Source organism: Vitis riparia, chromosome 7 (assembly GCF_004353265.1).
Source record: "Vitis riparia cultivar Riparia Gloire de Montpellier isolate 1030 chromosome 7, EGFV_Vit.rip_1.0, whole genome shotgun sequence".
NCBI lineage: Eukaryota > Viridiplantae > Streptophyta > Magnoliopsida > Vitales > Vitaceae > Vitis > Vitis riparia.
In genome coordinates this window covers 10848044-10871419 of record NC_048437.1, presented here as the reverse complement: position 1 = coordinate 10871419, position 23376 = coordinate 10848044, and the positions used below count along the sequence as shown (strand labels likewise).

The following is a 23376-nucleotide window of genomic DNA, read 5'->3' as shown; positions in this document are numbered from 1 at the left end:
TGTGTGAGATTTTTTTACACTTGCCATTGTACACTAACCTTATTTTCATGACAACACTTTATTTACTATTAAGGTACGCTCTCACCCTCACTTTGTTTATTATTTCGTTATCATAATTTGTTTTTAAACTATAATCATTTTGGTATCCATTGATCTCCATGTTAATTGTCATACCTACTTCAACTTACTTAGTAGAGACCCATTTTTAGGAGCTTAGAGGGGTGCTACGGTCTTTACCGTACCTTCCCAATAAGTAATCTGATCCCCGAACCTAAACTCAGGTTTTTCGTAGACAACTTTTCCAACTAAATCGGGAGTCTTTTTAGGGGTTTTATTCTTACTTGTTTCCCCTTTTAAAAATAAATAAAAGTAAGTAGCGACTCCAAATCTTTTTTAAAAATCATATTTTTCACCAAATAAACGAAAAACGAGTTTCGCCAATCGAGTAAGAACACATCATTAAAAATGCGGGGTCCACATAATCCAACCTCATTTCTCTAAGTTTGAGTTGAGTTCGAATTGATCAGGTTAGATTCGGGTTACATAATTCAAAATTCATCCATAATGTTTTTTAAAAACCTTATATATATATATATATATTTAAAAAAAATGAAAAATATATAATATATGATATAATATAATTTGATATTTTTTTCTTAAAAATCTAAAAAGAAAATGAAGATTATTATATTGAATAATATACATTTAAATATTATAAAAACATTAAATCGGATTTGAGTTGAGCTTAGGTAGTCCAAACCTTGGCCCGAATCCACCCAAATTGAGCTCGAGTTGGAAAAACCTAAGCTAAGGCCAACCAGAGTATTGAAAATGATCACCTACACCTACTTAAACATTAAAGTTTGATCAAGCCAACTTACCCAAGTTGCACCCCATACTTGATCTCAAGTTCTCCTATAGCTCATTGTTCATAACAAAGATATAACATGGAGGAGTAGGGCCAATGAAACTTATCACCATCAAGGAACATATTATCTTTAAACTCAGATCCATGGGCTCTAAGCATGATCCATAAATACTCGAAATTCAGCATAGGCTAGTAGCGAATTCCATAATAAAAGGGAAAAAAACCATTTCCTAAGTCACTACAAGATATCAGTGTGATAAAGATAAAATTTAGATACTTATCTAGGAAAGTAAGGAAGTAGTCATGATTAGAATACAATGGTACGCCAAACACTAAAAGTTTCACAACATGAACATGTTGGGATAATGGAACAATAACAACAATAATTTTATAAAAGTTAAAAGGAAAATGCAAACACTATCAGTGTGGAACATAAACATAACAAGCAAACAACAAGGTTTGTGAACTCAAAATCATTAAGGATAACTTTTTACTTATTCTTTTTTTTTTTCTTTCCTTTGTTAGTTCTTTTGTAGGATAAAATGAAGAAAGAAAAAATGGATCTAAATCCAACTACATATTCGAATTTTTCTGCTAAGAAATTAAAATTAATGATAACAATTCCATGTTTAGGCATGGACAATCAACCGATGGAGGCTGCAGATTGGAAAAAAAGGATGTGGTAATACGTGCATATCCCATAATTTTTTCAAAAAGATGATGCCATTTACACGTGTTCGCATCGCAACCTAGTTCAGAATTTGCTAAAAGTTTCAATCAAACTTTTTTAAATTATATAAAAAAAAAACATATGGAGAAGACATTGTTTCCTATGATTCAAAGTCATTAACTTGGAGGCCTTGAGGTATGTCAGTCTCGATATCTCAAAGTGGGATCGGATAACACACAATATATGAAGTCTAACTAACCCAACCTAGAGTAATCACCCAAGCGGGGGGTGAATTGGGTGATGGTTAATTTTCAAAAAATTAAACTTTAATGAATGCGATTAACTAAACAAGAGATAGAAGACAACTAAATTGATGATAATATAAGTAGGAGAGAATGAAAAAAGGATGGAAACTCAGTTTAAACTTGCTTTTATAGTGGTTTAGTCAAATCTCAGCCTACATCCACATTTCTCAAGCTTCAAACACATTAAGGGTTCTACTAAACCAAGGTTTCAATCCAAGCCCGCACTTCAATTCAATTGGATTTTGGTTTCAATCAATCCTTCATTGTTTTCCTTCAATTGAATCTCACACTTGAATATCACCCTCAAATTTTCTCAAAGAGAATAAAGGGTCAAAAGCACAATCTTGGAGTACAAGTTTAACTTGCCAAATACAAAGTGCGTGAAATAAGTAAGATGACCTTAGAGCACCAAGAACCAATCTTACATATAGTTCCTAAGGGTCTTGTCTTTCATGCATCCAAGTCTTCATTGAGGTAAATTTGTCCAACTTGGTATGTGACTTGTTTTGATTTCCTTATGGTTTTGTTATCATCAAAATACAAGGAGGGAAAACATTGGGCTAACATGTTTTACTCATTCAAAAGTTCAAAAAAAAATAATAATAATAAAATAAAATTGTACAAAGAGTTATTACAATTCTTAAAAAAAAAAAAAACACACACACACACACACAATTAGATGGACTAAAAAAAACTCAACAAAATAAACTTCTATCACATTGAACATTTTTTAATACTCATAAAAGCACACATTAAGAGATAATTTTTATACATTTTTGTTACTTAACATAATTTAAAAATATTATAAGCTTAATTAGGAAAAAAGCTAATTGATAAGACTTGATACAATTCAATTAAGATCATGTTTATATTGAAATTTATCGTAATTAATTTGGACATTATTTACAATAAATTTAGCATTTTTTTTTAATTTTTTTTTTAATTTTTATCAATGTTTGGCTCTAATTTTAAACAATTCAATATAATTAATAATTATTGAATATTAAACTATAAATATTTTTAAAATTTTTGTAAAAATAATAAAGAGAAAAAAACACAAAAAGAGAAATTAAATGTAGGAAGAAAACGAAATGAATTTTCATTAGAGCTCTTCCCCTTTTATAAAGAGTCACAAATACATCATTAAGGATGATCATTCATAAGTTTCCACAATTCGATAAATTTATTATATTAAAAAGGAGTACAACAATAAACATATTTCTATGTTATAATTATATCCCATAAGTTGACTTTTTCAATTCATTTCTAATTTCTTACTTTTTCTAAATCCTAAATTCCAAATCAAATCAAACAAAGCAAATGTAGAGGTGTTCTCTTAGCATCACATTATATGTCATCCACCCACTCACATGAAAGATTGAGATGTTACTAGACTTGTCCCCGACCGCCGATGAAGATGATTTTAGTTACTTCAACATCATTGCCTTTCAACCAAGGCATTGTCGTCAATCAGCAAGAAGTACTAAGATTGACAGTGAGGGTGGCCACCGATGCATTATTTCGGGGGTTTGAAGCCATGGATCTGAGTAAACTTAGAATAGTATTGGTGAACCTAGTGATACAACCTAGGTGTTTTAGGAGCTTGATAGAGTTAAGTGAGTAATACCAATTTACCAGCAAGTCAGTGGAAAAACATGTGTTCGGTAATGAACCTGTTGAGAACCTTGCCAAGGCGAATATGACTTGACTGAGTTTTACTCAATTCAAACGATATTTTGAACCTTATAGTTCCCATTTATCTAAAATCATGCAACATTCAAGGAGAAATTAATACTCTTGAACATTAAGAAAAATGATAAAGTTAATAGCTTTTTTGTTTATATGATGCAGAAAAGCTGCATAAATGTGACAATGTGCAAATAAAATAACTAGAACTATGAAAAAAGCTGACAGAGGCAGTGATTTGCTCTCCAACATCGTTTCATAGTCTTTTGAGTACCTGTTTCAGTAGTTATGTGATTGCTGACTAATACAAGTTTAATCTAATTGCTACTTGCAACCATTGGAGAAACAGGTAAAGATCATCCTGAGAAAAGAGTTGCCCAGACAGCGGCATTTAACTGGGGAAGCAGAATCATGACCCATTAGGAAAATAACTAGGGTGTTCCAGCCTATAATATGTAAGCATGAAGCTGTGCACCAACAGGGTGGATACAGAAACTTCTATATTTAAAGTTATGAAAATGCTAAAAGCATGTGGTTGAAAACAAGAGTTTGTTTTGATGTTCAAGTCAAAATTGCTAGCCACAATGTTAACACTATCATGCCTATGAGAAAAATGAAATTTTGAACACAAAAGAGGTGCTTCCCATCTCTGTTACTATAGCTGAGCCGTAGGACATGAAGAACATAGACTATCTTCTCACATCTAAAAGATGATCCCTGAGGCCCTTGGTTATCAGTTAGTAAATTGGGAAATAATGAGAGGTGAGGTTAGAGTTGGACTTGGACTGAGACTGTAAGGCGAAGCAAGCCAAGCCAACCACAAACCATAACTATTTGTGTGTGCATGGAATATCTGCAGGTTATATTTTCATTAAGTTCAATAAATGTTTCATGATTGTCAATTTACGATACTTAATTTCAAATAGCCTAATGTAGAATAACTAACATGAACAGATTATTACCTTATCTAGTTGAATGGACCAGCCTCGGAAGTGGGTTGGGTTGCTTTGATATTGATACTCTAAACCCTTCCACTTAGATTGATGACAAACTCGGTCTGACCAATTGCATACCTAGTTATAAACAGCAAATGTGTTAGTATTGAATTTTCAAATTAAATGCAATTGATAAGATAACGAGCTCAACAATATAACTATCAATTGTCAAGAAAACCATAGGACCATAGGCAAGAACATTAATTGTTAAACATCAGAAAAAGGAAACTTGCAAATGCTAAAGAAAGAAGTTAAATAATAGTCTCTTCAACAGAAACTCGATAACTCTCACATGAGCAAATAATGCCTTTGCAATCACAACATCAAAGAATAATGTGAGAACAAATGATCAAGAAGAAAATGGAACAAGAAGACACAACGGAGAAAGGGTGAAGGAAAAATGCAGCTGTGCTGCTACAGCAGTAGCAATTAGAGATAAATTTCAAGCTACAATTTCACCTTCTGAAAATAATAAATATACTTTTTCATACCCATAATATTAAATATGCACACAAATTCCAAATACACTACAAAGCATCAAGGGACAATGTAAGTTCAAAGCATAACTTACTAGACAAAACATAGGTAGTTGCATAGCAAGTCATCTGTTCAGGCCAATTTCAAAATATACTCTTGGCCCTTCAATCACCATGAACATCCTCACATTTCATCCAAACAAGCATACAAAAACTTAACTCCTTATGATGTATTCATGATACGACCTATTCCTTTCATGCTTCAGTTAAGCTATTGATTATGCTCCTATGTCTGTGGAGATCAATGCCTTGCAGACCTTGTTACAGTCTTATCTACCAAAAGCAAGGAAATAATAACAGAATATGTCAGATCACTAGAAAAATACTATATAGAAGACATGTGAGTGGATAGAAGACATAATTATATTCATTACAATTTATAAACCTATCTTGCTTACCAGACATGTCATCTGAATCATGAATCCAACTTGATATTCCATGCCTCTATTAACAGGCATCATTCTCAGAAACTGAGAAAGGGCTGGTACTTAGATAATTGGCCTCTCTTTGTAATGCACTTGCTCAATCGCTTTTATAAGCTTGAGGCATTTGTCAGGATCATCTTCCTCTTCCTTCATTAGGAACTCGATATAAGGTGTAACTTCAACTCCCTCCTCAATACCAGTGTGCCTGACAAGATCAGAGACCAGCCTTTGAGCTTCTTGAACCCTCCCCACATTGCGTAGACCATGAATCACCCAACAGTAAGATGCAAAAGATGGAACAAATTTATTATCTAGAACTAATTTCATGAATTCAAGGCAATTATCATATTTGCAAGTCTTGCAGTAGTGTTCAATGATGGAAGAAATGGCCTTATCAGGAAATAGACCACGTTTCACCATATCTTGGGTAAGTTGATCTGCTTCAATAATTCTTCCCTCTTTGCATAAACCCACAACTAAGAAATTGTACAAATCTTCAGTAGGCACACCACATTTCTTAATCTCATCTCTAATTTTTAGAGCATGGTCAACATCCATTAGTCTAAAAACATGATTGGATAAACAATTATTATCATTCTCCTCTGAAGATAATGATCTAGCATCCAAGTCACCAGTAGAACTTAGGGCTCCTGCTCCAATAGCAGTGTTTGACAAAACAAATCCTGAAAGAAGTGCAGAATAAATATGACTGTTAGGTTGACAACCATTTTTAACCATGGTACTCACAATTTGAAAGGCACGATCTAATCTACCAGCTTTAACATGTGCTTTAACTAATACAGCATATGTAAAGTGGTTGGGAGATACTCCAAAACTAGACATACTAAAGAGAATAGTTTCTGCTTCCTCTACTCTTCCATTATTGCAGAGACCATTAATAATGATAGTATAAGTATAGACATTAGGGGAGCAGCCAGCTTGTTTCATCCGTTCTAGCATTTTCAAAGAGAGGGCAGTCTCACCAGCTCGGCAGTGTCCCTCAATTAATATTGTATGAGTCACAACAGAAGGAACTAATCCATACTTCATCATCTTCCCAAGCATTGCATTTGCCTCATTCAACTTATAATCTTTGCCGAGTGCATCAAGAAAACAGTTGAATGTATGAGCTGTTGTCAAACATCTGTTCTCCACCATATTCTCAAAAAGAAAATATACATCTTTAGCCTTACCAATCTTACAATGCCCATCTATGAGTGCTGTAAATGTAACCTCATCAAGGGATATTCCCTTCTTCACCATTGAACCCAAAATTCCATTTGCCTGTTCTAGTCTCCCCAGTTTACAGAGACCATCAATTAATGCAGTGAAAGTAAAACCATCTGGTTCAAGGCCAGCTGAGTTCATTGAATTAAATATATTAAAAGCCATATTGAGTTGACCTTCCTTGCAAAACCCATCAACCAGAATGTTATAGGTTACTCTGTCAGGCAACAAACCGTTATCAACCACCCTTCTCAATAGCAAAAATGCTTTGTAAGATTTACTAACCCTACACAATCCTTCCATAAGTTCATTGTAGGTACGAATGTTCGGTTTACAGTTCCCTTTCTCCATCACAGAAAGTAGTTGAAAAGCAGAAACAACCCATCCTTCCTTGCAGTAACCATTTATCAGTGCATTGAAAGTTATTATACCAGGACATAGCCCATGTTTTAGCATCTTTCTGAACACCCCATTGGCCTCCTCAATCTTTCCTTCTCTACATAATCTATCGATCAGTATAGTGTATGTGTGAACATTAGGTACACATGCCTTTGTAGCCATCTCATCAAGCATCTTCATAGCCTTATCAGTCATTCCAATATCACACTTAGCTTTGATGAGGACCGTGTAGGTTCGGGTACTTGGTTGGCAACCTTTCTCAACCATCTCTTGCTTCAATTGAAAGGCTTCTTCAAGTCTACCTGCTTCACACAAACCGTGTATCAATATTGAGTAGGTGACACTATTGGGCCTACAGCTTTCCTCTTTGGACATTTTCTCAAACACTCGGAAGGCTTCTCCGAGATCATCTCTCCTACAATTAGCCAACACCAGAGAAGTACAAACATGAGTATCCAGGCCAAACCCAAGTCTCAAAACCTTGCAACAGAACATTTCAGCAGCTTGTACAAACCCATTCTTGCATAGAGCGTTGACAACAGTCCTGTAGTCAATCCCACCAAGAACAAACCCCTCATTCACCATTCTCCTATAAACCAAAAATGCTACAAAACCCATATTCAACTTAGCCAAACACATCAATAGAGTGCTGTAACAAGGGTAACTAAGTCTAAACCCCAGCTCTGTCATCCCATCAAGAGCACCCATTAGCTTCACAACTCCATTTTCACTGTCTTCACACTCCTGAATCAACAAAACCACAGCCTTCTGTGCAACCCCAAAAAGATCACGAGAAACCAAAACACCCAACAACTGGATTCTCCCATCCAAATCATAACAATATGAGGATTGTCTGCAAACCCACTTGAAAAATCTAACCCCAAGTTCAACATTGTTACTGTGAAGCCCAATAATCTTACCAGCAAGATATGGGGTCATATGAGACGCCAGTGACTTGAGGGTCTTGTCATGTTCCCAATTGGGTTTATTAATCAGATTTGAAATGTGAAAGGCAGTGCCTTCAGTGGTTTGATTGGATGAAGATTGAAGGGATAGAGAGGAAAACATAAAGGGAAATTGAAATGCATAGGAATGTCGATTTGGGATCCTGACAAGCCTGGTCGTGCGGAGCAGCATGCAGAGAGATACAGAGGGGAGAGTGGGCAGTGTCGACTTACTGCGGTGCGTAGAATCGAAAGTAAAAGTAAAGGCTACTGAGGATACTGGCTTGACACATGAAAATGGGCGGACAACTTCAGGATTCCCTTCAATCCGCACGAAGCAGCGGCTATTTGAAAACTGCCCTTGAAACAACAATCGTATTTTAAAAACCAATTAATTGGTTAAAAGGTGAAAATTGCGATGGTAAACCTTTCCCATTTTTACTTTAGAAGTCAACCTTGTTTTATTATTTTAATTTCAAGTATTTACACCTAAATTTAAAATAAAATAAAATTATTTTTATAAAAAATAAGAATAATTTTATGAAAATGAGAAAAGAAAACAAGGATAAAAGGTCGGGCTTTCTTTCACAATTATTTTTTAAATCGGTTTTCTACTCTTGGAAACAAAACACTTGAAAAACTCGTTTGATAATGAAAAACTGTTTTTAATTTTTTAATTTTTAAGAATAAAAAATATAATATTTAAAAAAACTATTTTTTAATTGTTTTATATTATTTTCATTTACTTTCTATTTTAAAAAATAATTATATAAACATTTAAAATGATTAAAAATAAAACATTACATATAAAAATTATTTTAAAATATATTTAAAAATATTAATAGGTTTTCAAATAGATTTTTGTTCTAAAAAGTATTAAAGAATATTTTTTTATAACTATTTTAAAAAACAATTACCAAACATGCCCTTATATTTTCAAATTTGGATTTTGAATATAGTTTTTAATTAAATTACCCCTTTAAACAAAAAATTTTGAATTGAAAAAACTTTCTTAAAAAATATAAAATAAAAATAAAAACAAGATAATATTTTGGAGTAAATTCAAATTGTTTTTAAATGTATTCACAAAATATCCGGAGAAAAAAAATAATAAACTCATAAAATATGCTAAAAACTTTTGTGACGTGTTCAAATGTAAAGTTTCTTTGGGATAATTAATAGAAAAAATTGTTTTTATGTATAAGTTTTTTTTGTCCAAAAACAATGTTTTTTTTTATTTTTTTTTATTTTTATAATAAATCAAGAACTTTTTCATTACAAAAGAACCAAACTTGAACAATGGCTCAAGCCAGAAACGCCATTTCTGGTGGTCCAATTCCTCATGTCATGACAAATTATGCCTAGTCTTGTTAGTGTCTTACATTTATTTATGTACGCTGCACTTTGCCTGGGAAAATCTAGTCATTTTATTATTGTGCTTCTTAATCTTCGAGAAGTCCAATGTCAAATTTCCACCCTCTCGTAAGAAAACAATAATCAAGTGTGCTCTGTTCGTTTGCTAAGAAAGTGGGGAGGAAAATAACCTTAATATCCTACAAAAGCAACCTCAACCACAAACAAGCCTTCCCATTTTTCTCCCTTCCTCATATCTGATATACAAATAACAATTGGAACATAACAATTAGGAAGAAAGGATGGAAAATCATTCATGGTTCAAAGTTAGGGTAGAGGTCTTGAGGCGTATCGGTCTTGACATCTTAACTCGGTATCAAGTGACATACAAAATAAAATAATTAGAAAGTTTTAACAAAAATATAAATTATTAAAAAAAAAATAGGTACCATTAAATAAGCTCACGTAAATTAATAAAACAAAATTGTCTCACATTTAACATTATTTAAATAATTATAAAAGTATTAACTAAAAGTTATTTATAATAATGCTAAGAATAAAAAATCATTATATTTCAAATACAACAACATTTTTACTAAAATATATACAATATAATAATCAATTCCATGTTTAATGATGAGGGGACTCAAAATCAATATCACCAGTCCTATGACAAGTATACAAAGTAGGACGGTAATTCCCATAGTCAGGATATTGTTGAAAGAATTGTTCATAACTCGAATATGTTGGCTAAGATGATTGACTTGATGATCCATAATCAGGAAAATATGACTTCAAAGGTTGTTCGGGCTCAACACCAAATTGATAGTTTCCAAAACCTCAATAAGCAATGTTGCTGCTACTAGAAGATTGATTATATTTATAGGAGTTACTAGCTTGTGTTCTAGTATTTGAATATCCCTTTGGATGCATCCTTGGAAATCAATCAAAATCATTCATACTAAAAATACTAGAAGAGCTATCATAGTTTCTAAAGTTGTGATATGATCCATTATCTACTTCTTTCAAATGTGGCCTTGATTCTATATTTGAAGTTTGCAAGTGCTCATCGATATGGTTATAATTGGACCCATTAGAATAATCATCATTGTTGATAAATGTAGTTAGTCTTTCCAAATGCTTTCATTATTCCCATATCCCTGGTATATATTCATGATTTGTATTTTATGTAGCATAGTAATTTTCATCTCTTCATGCTCATGGTATGCTAGGATCTGCTTAACTAACATAATCACCACCACCTCCTTTAGTACCCTCACTAGTGCTGTCATCTCTTTCATTTCCCTCACCAGTACCCTCCCCCTCCCCCCTCCTCCTCTTTCTTTACTGCCCCTACTAATGCCACCACCCCCTTACCTTTATAATTAGACTCAATATCTCTTCCTTGTGTAGTATTTATTGTACACCATTAACTCTATGACTTATAGCACCATCATTTTCATGAGTTGCTTCTCCACTTTCTTCATTAGGGGAAAAAGCTTTATCCAACCAATCCAAATTATTAGATGATAAAATAGGTTCTTTTTCTTTTCATATCCACTCTTCTAATATATCATTATCATTAAAGATATGATTCATATCAAATAGATTGTATACATTTTCATTGTTTTGCTATTGCATCAAATTCTTAACTTGAGGCCACATATTGTAGTGCATATAAACTAACTTATGCAACTTTTTAATAATTATTGATTTCCTAATGTAATTTAATTCTATAATATTATAAAATAAAAAATATACATGATATAATGAAGTAAAATTGATTTAAATATAAATATAATTTCTCTATAATATTATAAATGCATACTATTAAATGCATATTATTACCATATAAAAATAAATTTCACTAAAAAGTAATAAATATGACCACACCTAAGTTCACCATATGTAAGATAAATTCATAAATTCATATCAACTTTACTAAATCAATTATTCAATTCCTAAACATATTATTAAGGTGTAAATTTAATTCTACAGTAGTATAAGATAAAAAACATATTATGATATAATAGATTAAAAATGATTGAATATAAATATAATCTCTATATTAGACAAAACTAATTATTGATTTTTTAATGTAAACATATTATTAAATCATTCTTTTTATAATTATGATTCTTCGAAAAAAGTTTGTTTTAAATAATTATTGATTTTTTAATGTAATTTAATTTTACAATATGTAACATAAAAAATATAAATTAAAAATGCAATCTCTATACCATATAAAAACATATTTTATGAAGTTTACCATATAAATGTATTTTATAAAATTCATATTATTACCATTAAATCTTATGCTAATTATTACTGTTAAACATTATACTACATATAAAATTACTATTTTATGTTACCAATTTGGTGAGACAATTTATTATTATAAGATAAAAATTTTACATGATGTAATAAATTAAAAATATAATCTTTATACAATATAAAAACATACCATGATATAGTAAATTAAAAATGATCAAATATAAATATATTTCCTATACCATACAAAAATAATTCATTGAGTTAATTCAATATTATAAGATAAAAAAAAACATACATATAAATACATGTAATACCATTCATAATATTATCATTAAATCACATCCCATATCATCCATATAAATGCATTTTATTTTACCAAATTGAGGCTCAATTCCTACTTTATCAATAAATGCATTTTATACGACAAATAATTTTAACAATAAATTATATCTAGTACGAACATACCATCCATATAAATACATATAAGTTAATTTCTTTACTTTACCAATTTCAGCTTCCACCACATACAACATACATATAAATTTATATAAATTAATTATTTATTTTACTTCCACCCACACACACCATCACTATTGATAAGACTCACAACACCATGCAACTTTGTAAGACCCACACAAGACTTACGATGGAAGAAAGACTAACCGTGAATGTTGCCTTACTAACGTCGCTAGTAAATCTTAAATTGTGCCCTCATCCTTTATTGGTTTCTCATTTTATAGACTTTCAAAAGAGTCATAGGTTGAGTTCAATTTTTTTTTTTTTTCTTCTTTGATATTCTCATTAATTGGATTCCTGAAGTATAATGAATGTGAGGTCCTTTCTCAAGGTAAGAAAAGAACCCTAGTACATGCATAGTACCCTAACTTAAGCACACTCCTCTTGTCCGGAGAAAATTAGAATTTATTGCATTCCTCTAGCATTCTTTTACTTCTAGGTGAAATACTATTGTTTAAGGACGATGCTTGATTCCTCTTACAAGATTAGATCAACAACTTTTTGAGTATAGAGGTTCTTTGGCTCACCTATCGTCAAGGTCATCAAATTGTGTGCTACTTTATGTTGAAAGGTGGAAGGTTTTGCCACAACAATAGTAACTATAGATATTTTTTCTTCCTTTTAAGCCTCTTTCTTTGTCAAATCCCTCGGCATATGAAGGTATGTTTTAATGCCTGAATTTTAATCTCTCTATTTATATGGTATATATGATGATTTACTTTTGTTCTTATCCTATTTCCATATTCCTATGTGACAAACCTACCTCCACTGTAATATTTTTCTCGGAAAAAATTTAATTTCCTTGGAAAAACTTCATTAGCAAAAGCAGCATCCCACAGAATAAAGACAAGGGAAAAAAAGAGCCACCATAGATCATGATCACAAAAGCTTATACAAGACGAAGATGAATAAAAGGTACATTCATCTACAATACCCAGTCCACTGAGTGTTAGGCAGAAGCAAACATAGTTAAATACCTTGTTCTAATGCAAATAACCATTACCTAACCATCGCATACTACATTACACCTTTTTCATTAAGCACATAAGAATTGATGTATGGTATATAATCACGTGTAAGGCTCCACAATGATCTTCCCGGTGACATCGCCATCCTCATAGATTCTCTTAGTCCAAGCAGCTTCAGCGTTGCTCAGAGGATGTCTCGAGTCAATCACTGTCTTAAGCTTCCCTTCCTTCACCAACCCAACAAGACACTCCAGGTTCTTCTTCTTGAGAGAGACAAATTTTGGCACCAGCTGCTTCTTCTTAAAGGAAGGGAATGCCTCCAAAGTCCACTTGGCACCGACGACAGGAGTGAGATCTATTACCTCCCTGTTTGTGCTTAAGTTGACGGTGGACTGGGGAATGCCTGTTGCGCAGTGCAGCACCGCGTCGTATTTCCAGCCTGATAGGCTCCTCAAGGTTTGAGCCTTGTAGGACAGAACGTCGTCGGCCCCTAACCCCCTAACAAACTCAATGTTTTGTGTTCCACAATTGGCTGTAACGTGTGTGTTTCCCAGCTTTGCGAGTTGAACAGCATCGTGACCGACCCCACCTGAGGCACCTCTGATTAGGATGCTTTTCTGTTTGCCACTTCCGTCGAGCTTGATGTCTACCTTCTTTTTGAGGGCTTGGAGAGCTGTAAGACCTGCAATGGGTAATCCCGCGCCTTCAGCTGCTGACACTTGAGGAGGCCTTAAGACTGTTAACTCCTCTTTAGCCACAGCATACTCTGCTAGTCCACCTCCCCACTGTCATCGATATGCGAGATTCAAGATTAGTCAACAGAAAAAAAAGAAAAAAAAAGAACAAAACAGAAAAAAAGAAAAAAAAGCACACATCCTTTCATATTTATGCAGGTCTTGTTTTCCAGCTATGGAAAGCGGAGATGGTTTAATGCTATCCTTAAGTTGTGGGACGATATCTACTTCATCTTGTGTCAACCTCATTAACATAACAAATTTCTCACCCGACTCCATCCTCCACCTTAAAAACATTTTTTTTTTTACATAGTTTGTGCTTGATTTTTGTTTATGGTGGTTCATACCGATTGATGGATTACCGCATCTTGGCCATGGCGAAAGTATCATTTTCTTTTAACCGAGAAAAAGACTCAAGGGTATTTTGGAATAAAATATTTTTATGCTAGTATCTGCATAGACCAGAACCTCGCTATACAATCTATGACATATCTCGTATATGGGTAGAAACAAAAGTGAAATTTCTCACCATGATAAGGCAGATATCACCTGGGTAATGTGAGGAGATCATACAGAGGCAATCAAAACTGAGAGAATCAGGCTGTTGCTTACAACATGGCTAAGTACGGAAACCACTTTGTCACCGGCTTTGAACTCCTTGACTCTTGCTCCAACCTTCACGACCTCTCCGGCCACATCAATACCTGTTACAACAAGGAAACTAATAAGCTAGAATTACAATATAAATTGTAAAACTAAACAGCCAATCAGTATGAGGCAATTGTTTTAACAGATGCAACTGATACAAAGTGGGCTCTCTATTGGTTTCCTTTGAACACTTGAACAAGGCCAACCCCTTCTTGTTTTCCCACTCATAATTCTCTGATTTGGTCAGTATACATTTACACTGGGAATATCAAGGGAAATTCGGCACCAGATAATCACAATGTTTTCCTACTTATTTAATCCATATCTAACAGTTGCAATTAGATTGGCAAGTAAGTGGAAACTTCAAATTCGATCATCTTGTGTAAACATTACATTAGGGTCTTTCTTAGAGCCTCAATCAGGAGGAATCAATGGAGAGTCATCACTAAATATGTAAAATTGCAGAGAAGTTTATTTATTTAATTTAAATTTTTCATATTGATAACATAAGCCTTTCTTTCCAATATTTAAAGGAAGTATTTCCCTATAATTCCACCCCACAAATCACATAAAACCATCACCTTCCTAATTCCGCCATTTCCTCCATAAACCCATAAAAGAAAAGCCCTGACTCCCTATTTTATTCTACGCAGCTACTTCAAGGTCTGTCCTACATCATTCCAACCCCAAAGCTTGCTAAAATTGGAATTGAATACCTTCTATTTAAATTGATTTATTTGAGACTATCTTAATCTTTGAAAACACGAGTTTTACTTTGATCTAGTGGTTGTTTATAGACAATCTCTGGTTTAAGTAGCTGAATGTTTTGAGTAGGTCGAGAGGTTAAAATTTGTAATGCTAGCGAAGCTAGTTTTGGGTGTCACGGTTTGGTCCCATTTTTTGTTTCATTCATATATCAAAAGAAGTTATATTCTGTGGTTTCCCAGCAACTAAAAACCTATTTCTGAGTTTTTCTGTATCAAAAATAGAGCATGTTTCCATTTTTAGGAAAACTTGTTGTAAACCCCATAATGGAAGACACCCGCTTTCTGCTTTAAGAAGTTTTACGTCGAGTTTGTTCTCCATAATCTTAAGTTTCCTGTTAAGAGCCCTTTTCTACTCTAACGGCGTATGGTAGAACCTGGAAAAAGGAAATCACTACATTAGACTGCATTATTGAATTCTTTTGCATTTCCTAAACCATTTCAGAAGGGTTTGTTTGCTTGAAAAAAGTACTAGTCACCATGATTTGAATGCAATTTGTGTCGTGCATATATGCTTAATTACGCTTTGATTTAATCTAAGTAGACCCTCAATGGTATTGTGGCCATGAGTAGAACTTATATTGGAAGATGTAGGGTGGGGTGCCTAACACCTTCCCACTACATACCGTAGTTATAGTTTCCAATTCAATAATGGTGAAAGGATTAGTCGCTTATCGGGGTTATTGGAAGCAATCTCCTAGAAAGTTAGAACTAAAATTAGAAAGTGATTCTACTCTTGGCATTACTTGCAAGTAGGGATAAAAATATCAGTAATCAAGGATATATCGGTAATTCAATTTTACGGATATATCGAAGATATATCGGTGAATATTTTAATACAAAATATCGATTGATTTAAAATGATCAAAACTTTTGAAAATATAAAATAAAGTTCTTAAAAATAAAGTTAAAAATATAATAAACATTGTAAAGTTGTTTTGTTGAAGAAATTAATATATATATATATATATATATATATATATATATATATAAGTAAGTGTATATTGATTATTAAATTACATCAAATATTATTCGATAATAATATTGTAATATTTGATTATAATATGTTTAATTTTAAAATATATTTAATATTAAAATTATGATATATTTAATTTAATTGTATTAAATAATATAAAATAAATGATGATAAATGTATAATTTTTTAATATTTAATTAATATATTAATGATATTAAAAACTTTTTGTTACTCAATTAAATGAAATTTTTTTATTTAATTATAAAATAATTATAATTAATTTGTTATTTAAAGTATTGTTTTAACATGTTGTGTATACAAAAACTTTATATATATATGTGGTGCAAAATAATTAATAAGGGGCAAAATTGCCGCTATCGTAGAGTGGGTGCTCAACCAACCATTTGGTTGGGTTCAACTCCCTTGGGCAGCATGGAAACAGCTCATTTTTGAGTTTTACCTTGGTCAACGCGAAGCTTTACCTTGGTCAAGGTCACTGATATTTTAATCAGTCCTTGCAAAAGGAGGCAGCACACCCCACAGTCAACAATTAGGGCTGGTATCACATAGGATGGCCAACAAGGGAATGCTGAATTGCTGAGGATTCAAGGAGAGAATGGAAGATGATATGGGAAAGAACAAAAGAAGAATATAAAGAGGTGACTGCCGGATACTTGAGCAGTCACCGAATTTTCAATTTCTCATTGTGAAGAAAAAGAGCTTAAAAGTTCAACACAATTACAGGATAAGACATAAAGAATTGAGGCATAATATAATAGTAAAAAAATGATAAACTAGAAGAAAATACATGGACACAAAAGCAAGTATAAAAGAAATTCAAATGTGAACCATAGCCGCCAGTGAATTACGTACCTGGTATGTGAGGGAATTTGGGGGGAAAATTTGGACGCCATATCCCTGTCTGCATTTTCCAATCAAGTGGATTGAGGCTTGCTGCTTCTACTTTCAGCAAAACCTCAAACTGGAACCTCAACATGCTGCACTCATAGAAATATAAGTATTAGCTCCCAAGGCAATTTGAGAAATCTTATATATTGGGCCATCCATGAATGAGTAACTCAGAATTTGAAAAGCACCACATATAAAATAAAACCCAAAGACAAGAAATAAGATAAGAAAATGGAAACCAACACAACTGAGAATTTCTAGAGGAAAGGAAAAAATCAAAAGGAAAAGCCCTTGTTTTTACCTCAACCAAGGGGAAGAAAAAATTGCTAGAGCTATTGATAATAATAATAAAAAAACTAAAATTAAAAAACAATAAACCCAATTGATTCAATCACATAAAAACCAAACCCACCTCACAATCCCTCTTCTCATTCTCCATATCACATAAAAATCCAGAAATCCAAAAAAAAAAAGAAAAAAGGGGAAAGAAAAACTGAAAATACACTAAAAAGAAGCAAAACCCAGAAAGAGGAGATTAAAAGAAAAGAAAAGAAAAAAAAAAAAACCTTCAAGGCATCACGGTCCGTGTACTGAGCGGCTCGCATGACCTTGGGAACGTCTGACATGACCCTGGGAAAGACTGGCGTGATCCTGTGAGAGGCTCGCATGAACTTGGGAACGGCTGGCATGACCTTGCCAAACATGCCATCCCTCCTCATTCGCATGAGCTTGACAGCCATATCTAGAGAGAAATAAAGAGACCGTAAGGAAGAAAGACAGTGATACTGGAAGAAGAAGCAGCAATGCTGTTGCCGATAAATCACCTATTTTTTCATTCAATCGGTGCTGGCGGTGTTTTTTCGCCAATATTTCAGCGAATTTTTTAGAAAAATATCCCAAAATTTCCCACCAACTTGTCCTCCACGTTGTTGCAAGAATAAAAATATCAGTAATATATATCGATATTTCGATTTTATAAATATATTAGATATATTAAAAATATATTAACGGATATTTTAGAAAAAATATCGATAGACATAAAATTGATTAAAATTTATAAAAATATAAGAAAAACTTTATAAAAACGTAATTACAAGTATAATAAATATTTTAAAGTTGTTTTATTAAAAAACTTGATATATGTATAATACAATTTATCATATTTGATAATAATATCGTATACATCAATAAAAATATGAATTTTATAAGTATATATTTATTATTAAATTATATCAAATGTTATTTCATAATAATATTATGATATTTGATTAGAATATGTCTAATTTTAAAATATATATTAATATTAAAATTATGATCCATTTAATTCAGTTGTATTAAATTATATAAAATAAATTGTGATATATATACAATTTTTTAATATTTAATTAATCTATTAATTATATTAAAAGCACTATGAAGAAGATTATTATGATAATTTTTATATTTTTGGTAATTAATTTTAAAAAATTATATTTAATTATAAAATAATTATAATTAATTTGCTCTCTAAAATATTCTTTTAACATTTTTTTTTATATGATAACTTTGAATATATATGTTTTAGTTCATCATATTTTACAAGGGGTAAATTTGCTCTAGTGGTAAGGTGAGTTGAACCCCAAACTTTTTTTAGTCCCCTTAATGGCAAAAATAGGCATTTTTGAGGAGGCATTGTATCGGGAGCACTGTAGTTGGTACTATTGCCGAGCACTATAGCACGTTTGATCGCCATTGACTCGTGTTGACCATCCGATATATCGGGAAAAATAAAAAATTTATCGCCATATCACTGATATATCGAGAAATATCGCCAATTTTTAGGGATTTTTTTTCCAAAATTTCACTAAAATGATATATCGGGAAATATCGCCGATTTTTGGGGATTTTTCCCGAAATTTCGCTAGAACGATATTTCTCCACCAAATATCATTTCTATAACCTCCGATACACGATATATTGCCGATATATCTCAACATTTTCTTCCATGCGCTATTGTAGTTCCCATGATGCGTTGCTATTGGATAATTAATAATTAAGTTTAGTAAATAATATTAATGAATTACCACAAAAATGTAATATGAAATAAAAATAATTTTAATTTTTTTATTAAAAATATTATTAAATAAAATTATCAAATAATAGGATATGTAAATATGGAATAAAAATATTTTCCAAACTGAATTTTTTATTAAATAAACTAATTTTAATTAATCTTAATTATCACTAATAAAAACTACTAAACAACATTAAAATAAAAAATTTGTTATAATTTTTTTTTTCAAAAAACTCATCTTAATTTTAAAAATAATTATAACTATTTAAAATTAAGAAATAATATTAAATAATAAAAACTGAATATGAAATAAAAATTTGAAGCAAAATCATCATGGAATTCATCTTTATCTTTATCACTTTGACATTTCAATAAACTTAAACAAAAGGGTAATATAGTGGTGCAATGAGACGTGGGTTTGTACACGTGTTGTTGTACATGACCCTTGTGTAGTGAAGAATGGGTAAATGGGGTCCGCTTGTTGTTATGTGGTGTATCTCCTATCTAGATAGTAGAGAAAATGGTTGCACTTGGTTCCCAATTAAATTACATATATGTCATCCTTATTGGTTTGCTGTAGTGGGAGATCAATGACAATTTGGTAAATATTTACACAAAATAAGGATAAAAAAGATAAAATAAAAAAACGTTACAACAAAACCAACATTCTTGACTTTTATAGCATATATATATATAAATTACTAAATATTTTTTGTGTATGTAAATATCATAGAATCAAATTATTATAATTAAATTAATTTTAATTATCATGTCTTTTGTATAATAACTTAATACATAATAAATATTAATTAATAAATAAAATTATCAACATTTTAATAAAAAACTTATATATGTATTATCATTCCTTGTATGTGATTGAATATATCCAAATTAGATAGGTATATATATATATATATATATAAAATATGTTTTAAGTTATAAACATTATTATTGAATATTATAAATTATATTATATTTACGTTAATTTCTTCAATAAAACAACTTTAAAATGCCTATTGTATTTCTAATTTCATTTTTAAAAGTTTTTTCTTATATTTTCATGAGTTTTAATTACTTTTGGTCCATCGATATTTTGTATCAAAATATCCATTAATATTCTTTCGATATATTCGATATATCCATAAAATCGAAATACCGATATATTCGTGATTATTGATATTTTCATCATTGGTTAAAATAAAAAAGGTAGGTGATTGCAATCAAATAGTGGTAATGGGGTACACTTTTGGTAGGTGTGAACAAAGAGTGGTAATGGGCGAAACAGTTGGTGGGTGTAATGAAAAAAACTTAATGGGTGATGTGATGTATAACAAAGAGTAAATGGTTGAAGTTGAGACTGTCAATAGTTGTAATGAAAGACTTAATGGGTGATGTGATGTATGACAAAGAAAGTAAATGGTTGAAGTTGGGAATGTGGGAAGGGTTTATTGAAGACATTTTCAAAATACAGTCCTTGCATTGGAATAATGAGTTGAAAATTAAGGGTCATTGAAATGGAATGGGAGGACACTACTTGAAGGGACTCCTTTGGTCAAATGCATCAAAATTTATTATGTTTAATTAGCCAGATGTAAATTATGAAGGTTGTTTAAATGTATTTATAATTTTTGTATTCTTAACCCAGGCCTCAAAAGAATATATAAATTGAGAACATTTGTAAATGGTTTTCAATTGACACGATAAAATTAAGGAAACTAAGTTGAAACTAATTTAAGAATATTATGTTGGGATATTTATAGGTGAATGGAAATTAAGACATACCGTTTCAATTAGACACAACTCTTCCTAAAGGACACAACTTGTGTCAAAGGATATGCCAAGTATTTAAGACACATATTTTCTAAGAGTCACCAGAAAACCTATAAATAGCACCCCCCCCATGGCATTTCTCATTCATTCCATCATCAATTCTCTCCACTTCTTCTCCTTTCTTCCAAGTGCTTGGTATTCAAGAGAGTTCAAGTCATCAAGTGATTTGTTGTTTCTTGTAATTTGGAGTGCTACTATCACAAGAAAGTGACTGTTGTATCCTGGGAGACGATTGTCAACAAACCGTAAGCACCAGTGTGAGGCAAATTCGTCTTAAGGACATAGAGTCAAACTTTAGCCTCGATCAACTGTTTGTAAGTTTCAATATTTACTTACCTTCTCGTTTATTTATTATACATAATTATTTGACCATACATAAGTGATAATTCCAGAATAACAATCTTAAGACGAATTTCTTTTTAATCTTTTGCTTATATCTGTGTTTTTAATACAGTTAATAACATGACCTTTACAAATATTATTGATACCCTTGTTGTTACACCTACTACTACCCATGGTGAGAAACCAGAGAAATTCACTGGGTTGGACTTCAAGCGGTGGCAACAAAAGATGTTGTTTTATCTCACAACACTTAACTTGGCCAAAGTGTTGCATGGAGATGCACATACCTTAAAGGAGGGAAATATTGACAAGAAAATAGTGGTAGCAGTTGAAGCATGGAAACATTAAGATTTTCTATGCAAAAATTACATCCTTAATGGACTTGATAATGTGTATAGTCAAATGAAGACAATCAAGAAGTTGTGGGAGTCTTTGGAGAAGAAATGCAAGACTGAAGATGCTGGCATGAAAAAATTCATAGTTGACAGATTTCTAGATTACAAAATGGTTGACTCCAAGACAATGACAAGCCAAGTCCAAGAGCTTCAAATAATTTTGCATGAATTACATGCTGAGAAGATGGAATTAAGTGAGTCCTTTCAAGTTGCAGCAATTGTTGAAAAGTTACCACCATCTTAGAAGGACTTCAAGAATTATTTGAAACACAAACGCAAGGAAATGGGGCTTGAGGACTTGATTGTGAGACTGAAAATTGAGGAAGATAATCGTGTCTCTGAGAAGAAAGTAGGAAAACATCCCATGGAGTCCAAGGCAAACTTGGTGGAACCAAAGGCTAATAAAAAGAGAAAGCACTTAGTTGAAGGTCTAAGTCAAAGAAAGAACAATTACAAGAAGTTTGTTGGGAAGTGTTACATTTGCAATAAGCAAGGCCATAGGGCCAAGGATTGTCGCTTGAAAGGGCAAAGTAAGGAAAATAAAGCACATATGACTGAGGAAGAGGAGTTGGCAAACATGCTTTCTGCATTGGTACTGTTTGAAGCCAACATGGTAGATAACCCAAACGAATGGTGGGTTGACACAGGTGCCACCTATCATGTTTGTGGAGAAAGAAACATGTTCTCTACATATGTATTAGTTAATGGTAGAAATTTGATCATGGGAAATTCTGCCACATCTAGGGTTGTGGGAATTGGAAAAGTGGTGCTAAAGATGACTTTTGGAAAAGAACTTGTTCTCATAGATGTGCTACATGTGCCTAATATTCGCAAGAATCTTGTTTCTGGTTTTATGCTTAGCAAAAATGGGTTCAAGTTAGTTTTCGAGTTTGAAAAATTTGTATTCATGAAAAATGGGATGTATGTGGGCAAGGGGTATATGACCAATGGTCTATTTAAGATGAATGTAATGACTGTTAAGCATGATTTCAATAATAATAAAGCAAGTACTTCTGTTTACTTGATTGAGTCTTTTACTTTGTGGCATGATAGGTTAGGACATGTTAACAATAAAACTTTAAAAAGGTTGATTGACATGAATTTGTTTCCTTCTTTTAGCATTGATTTTAAACATAAATGTGAAGTGCATGTGGAAGCCAAGATGGCTAAGCCACCATTTCATTCAATTGAAAGGAACACAGAACCTCTGGATTTAATTCATAGTGACATCTATGACTTGAAGTTTGTACAAACAAGAGAAGGGAAAAGGTATTTTATTACCTTTATAGATGATTGCACAAGATACCGTTATGTGTATTTGCTAAGAAGCAAAGATGAGACCTTAGATGTGTTTAAACACTATAAGAATGAGGTTGAAAATCAACTTAGTAGAAAGATTAAGGCAATAAGAAGTGATAAAGGTGGAGAATATGAAACTCCTTTTGGAGAATTTTGTTTAGAACATGGAATAATCCACCAAACTATTGCTCCTTATTCACCTCAATCGAACGGTGTTGCTGAGCGCAATAACCGTACATTAAAGGAAATGATGAATGCTA

The 23376-nt window shown here is 32.0% G+C and overlaps 1 protein-coding gene and 1 pseudogene across 1 annotated transcript; both read right to left on the bottom strand.

Moving 5' to 3' along the window:
* Positions 1–4370: 4370 nt before the first annotated feature.
* Positions 4371–8491, bottom strand: LOC117918035 (pentatricopeptide repeat-containing protein At3g07290, mitochondrial). The gene is made up of 5 exons (XM_034834567.1): positions 8483–8491; positions 6469–8410; positions 5459–6168; positions 5096–5333; positions 4371–4602 (listed from the first exon to the last, which is right to left on the bottom strand). The coding sequence occupies exons 1-3, from the start codon at positions 8489–8491 to the stop codon at positions 5549–5551; spliced, it is 2571 nt and encodes an 856-aa protein (XP_034690458.1). The 3' UTR covers positions 4371–4602; positions 5096–5333; positions 5459–5548.
* A 4583-nt stretch (positions 8492–13074) lies between these two features.
* LOC117918992 lies at positions 13075–18080 on the bottom strand (annotated as a pseudogene).
* Positions 18081–23376: the final 5296 nt, after the last annotated feature.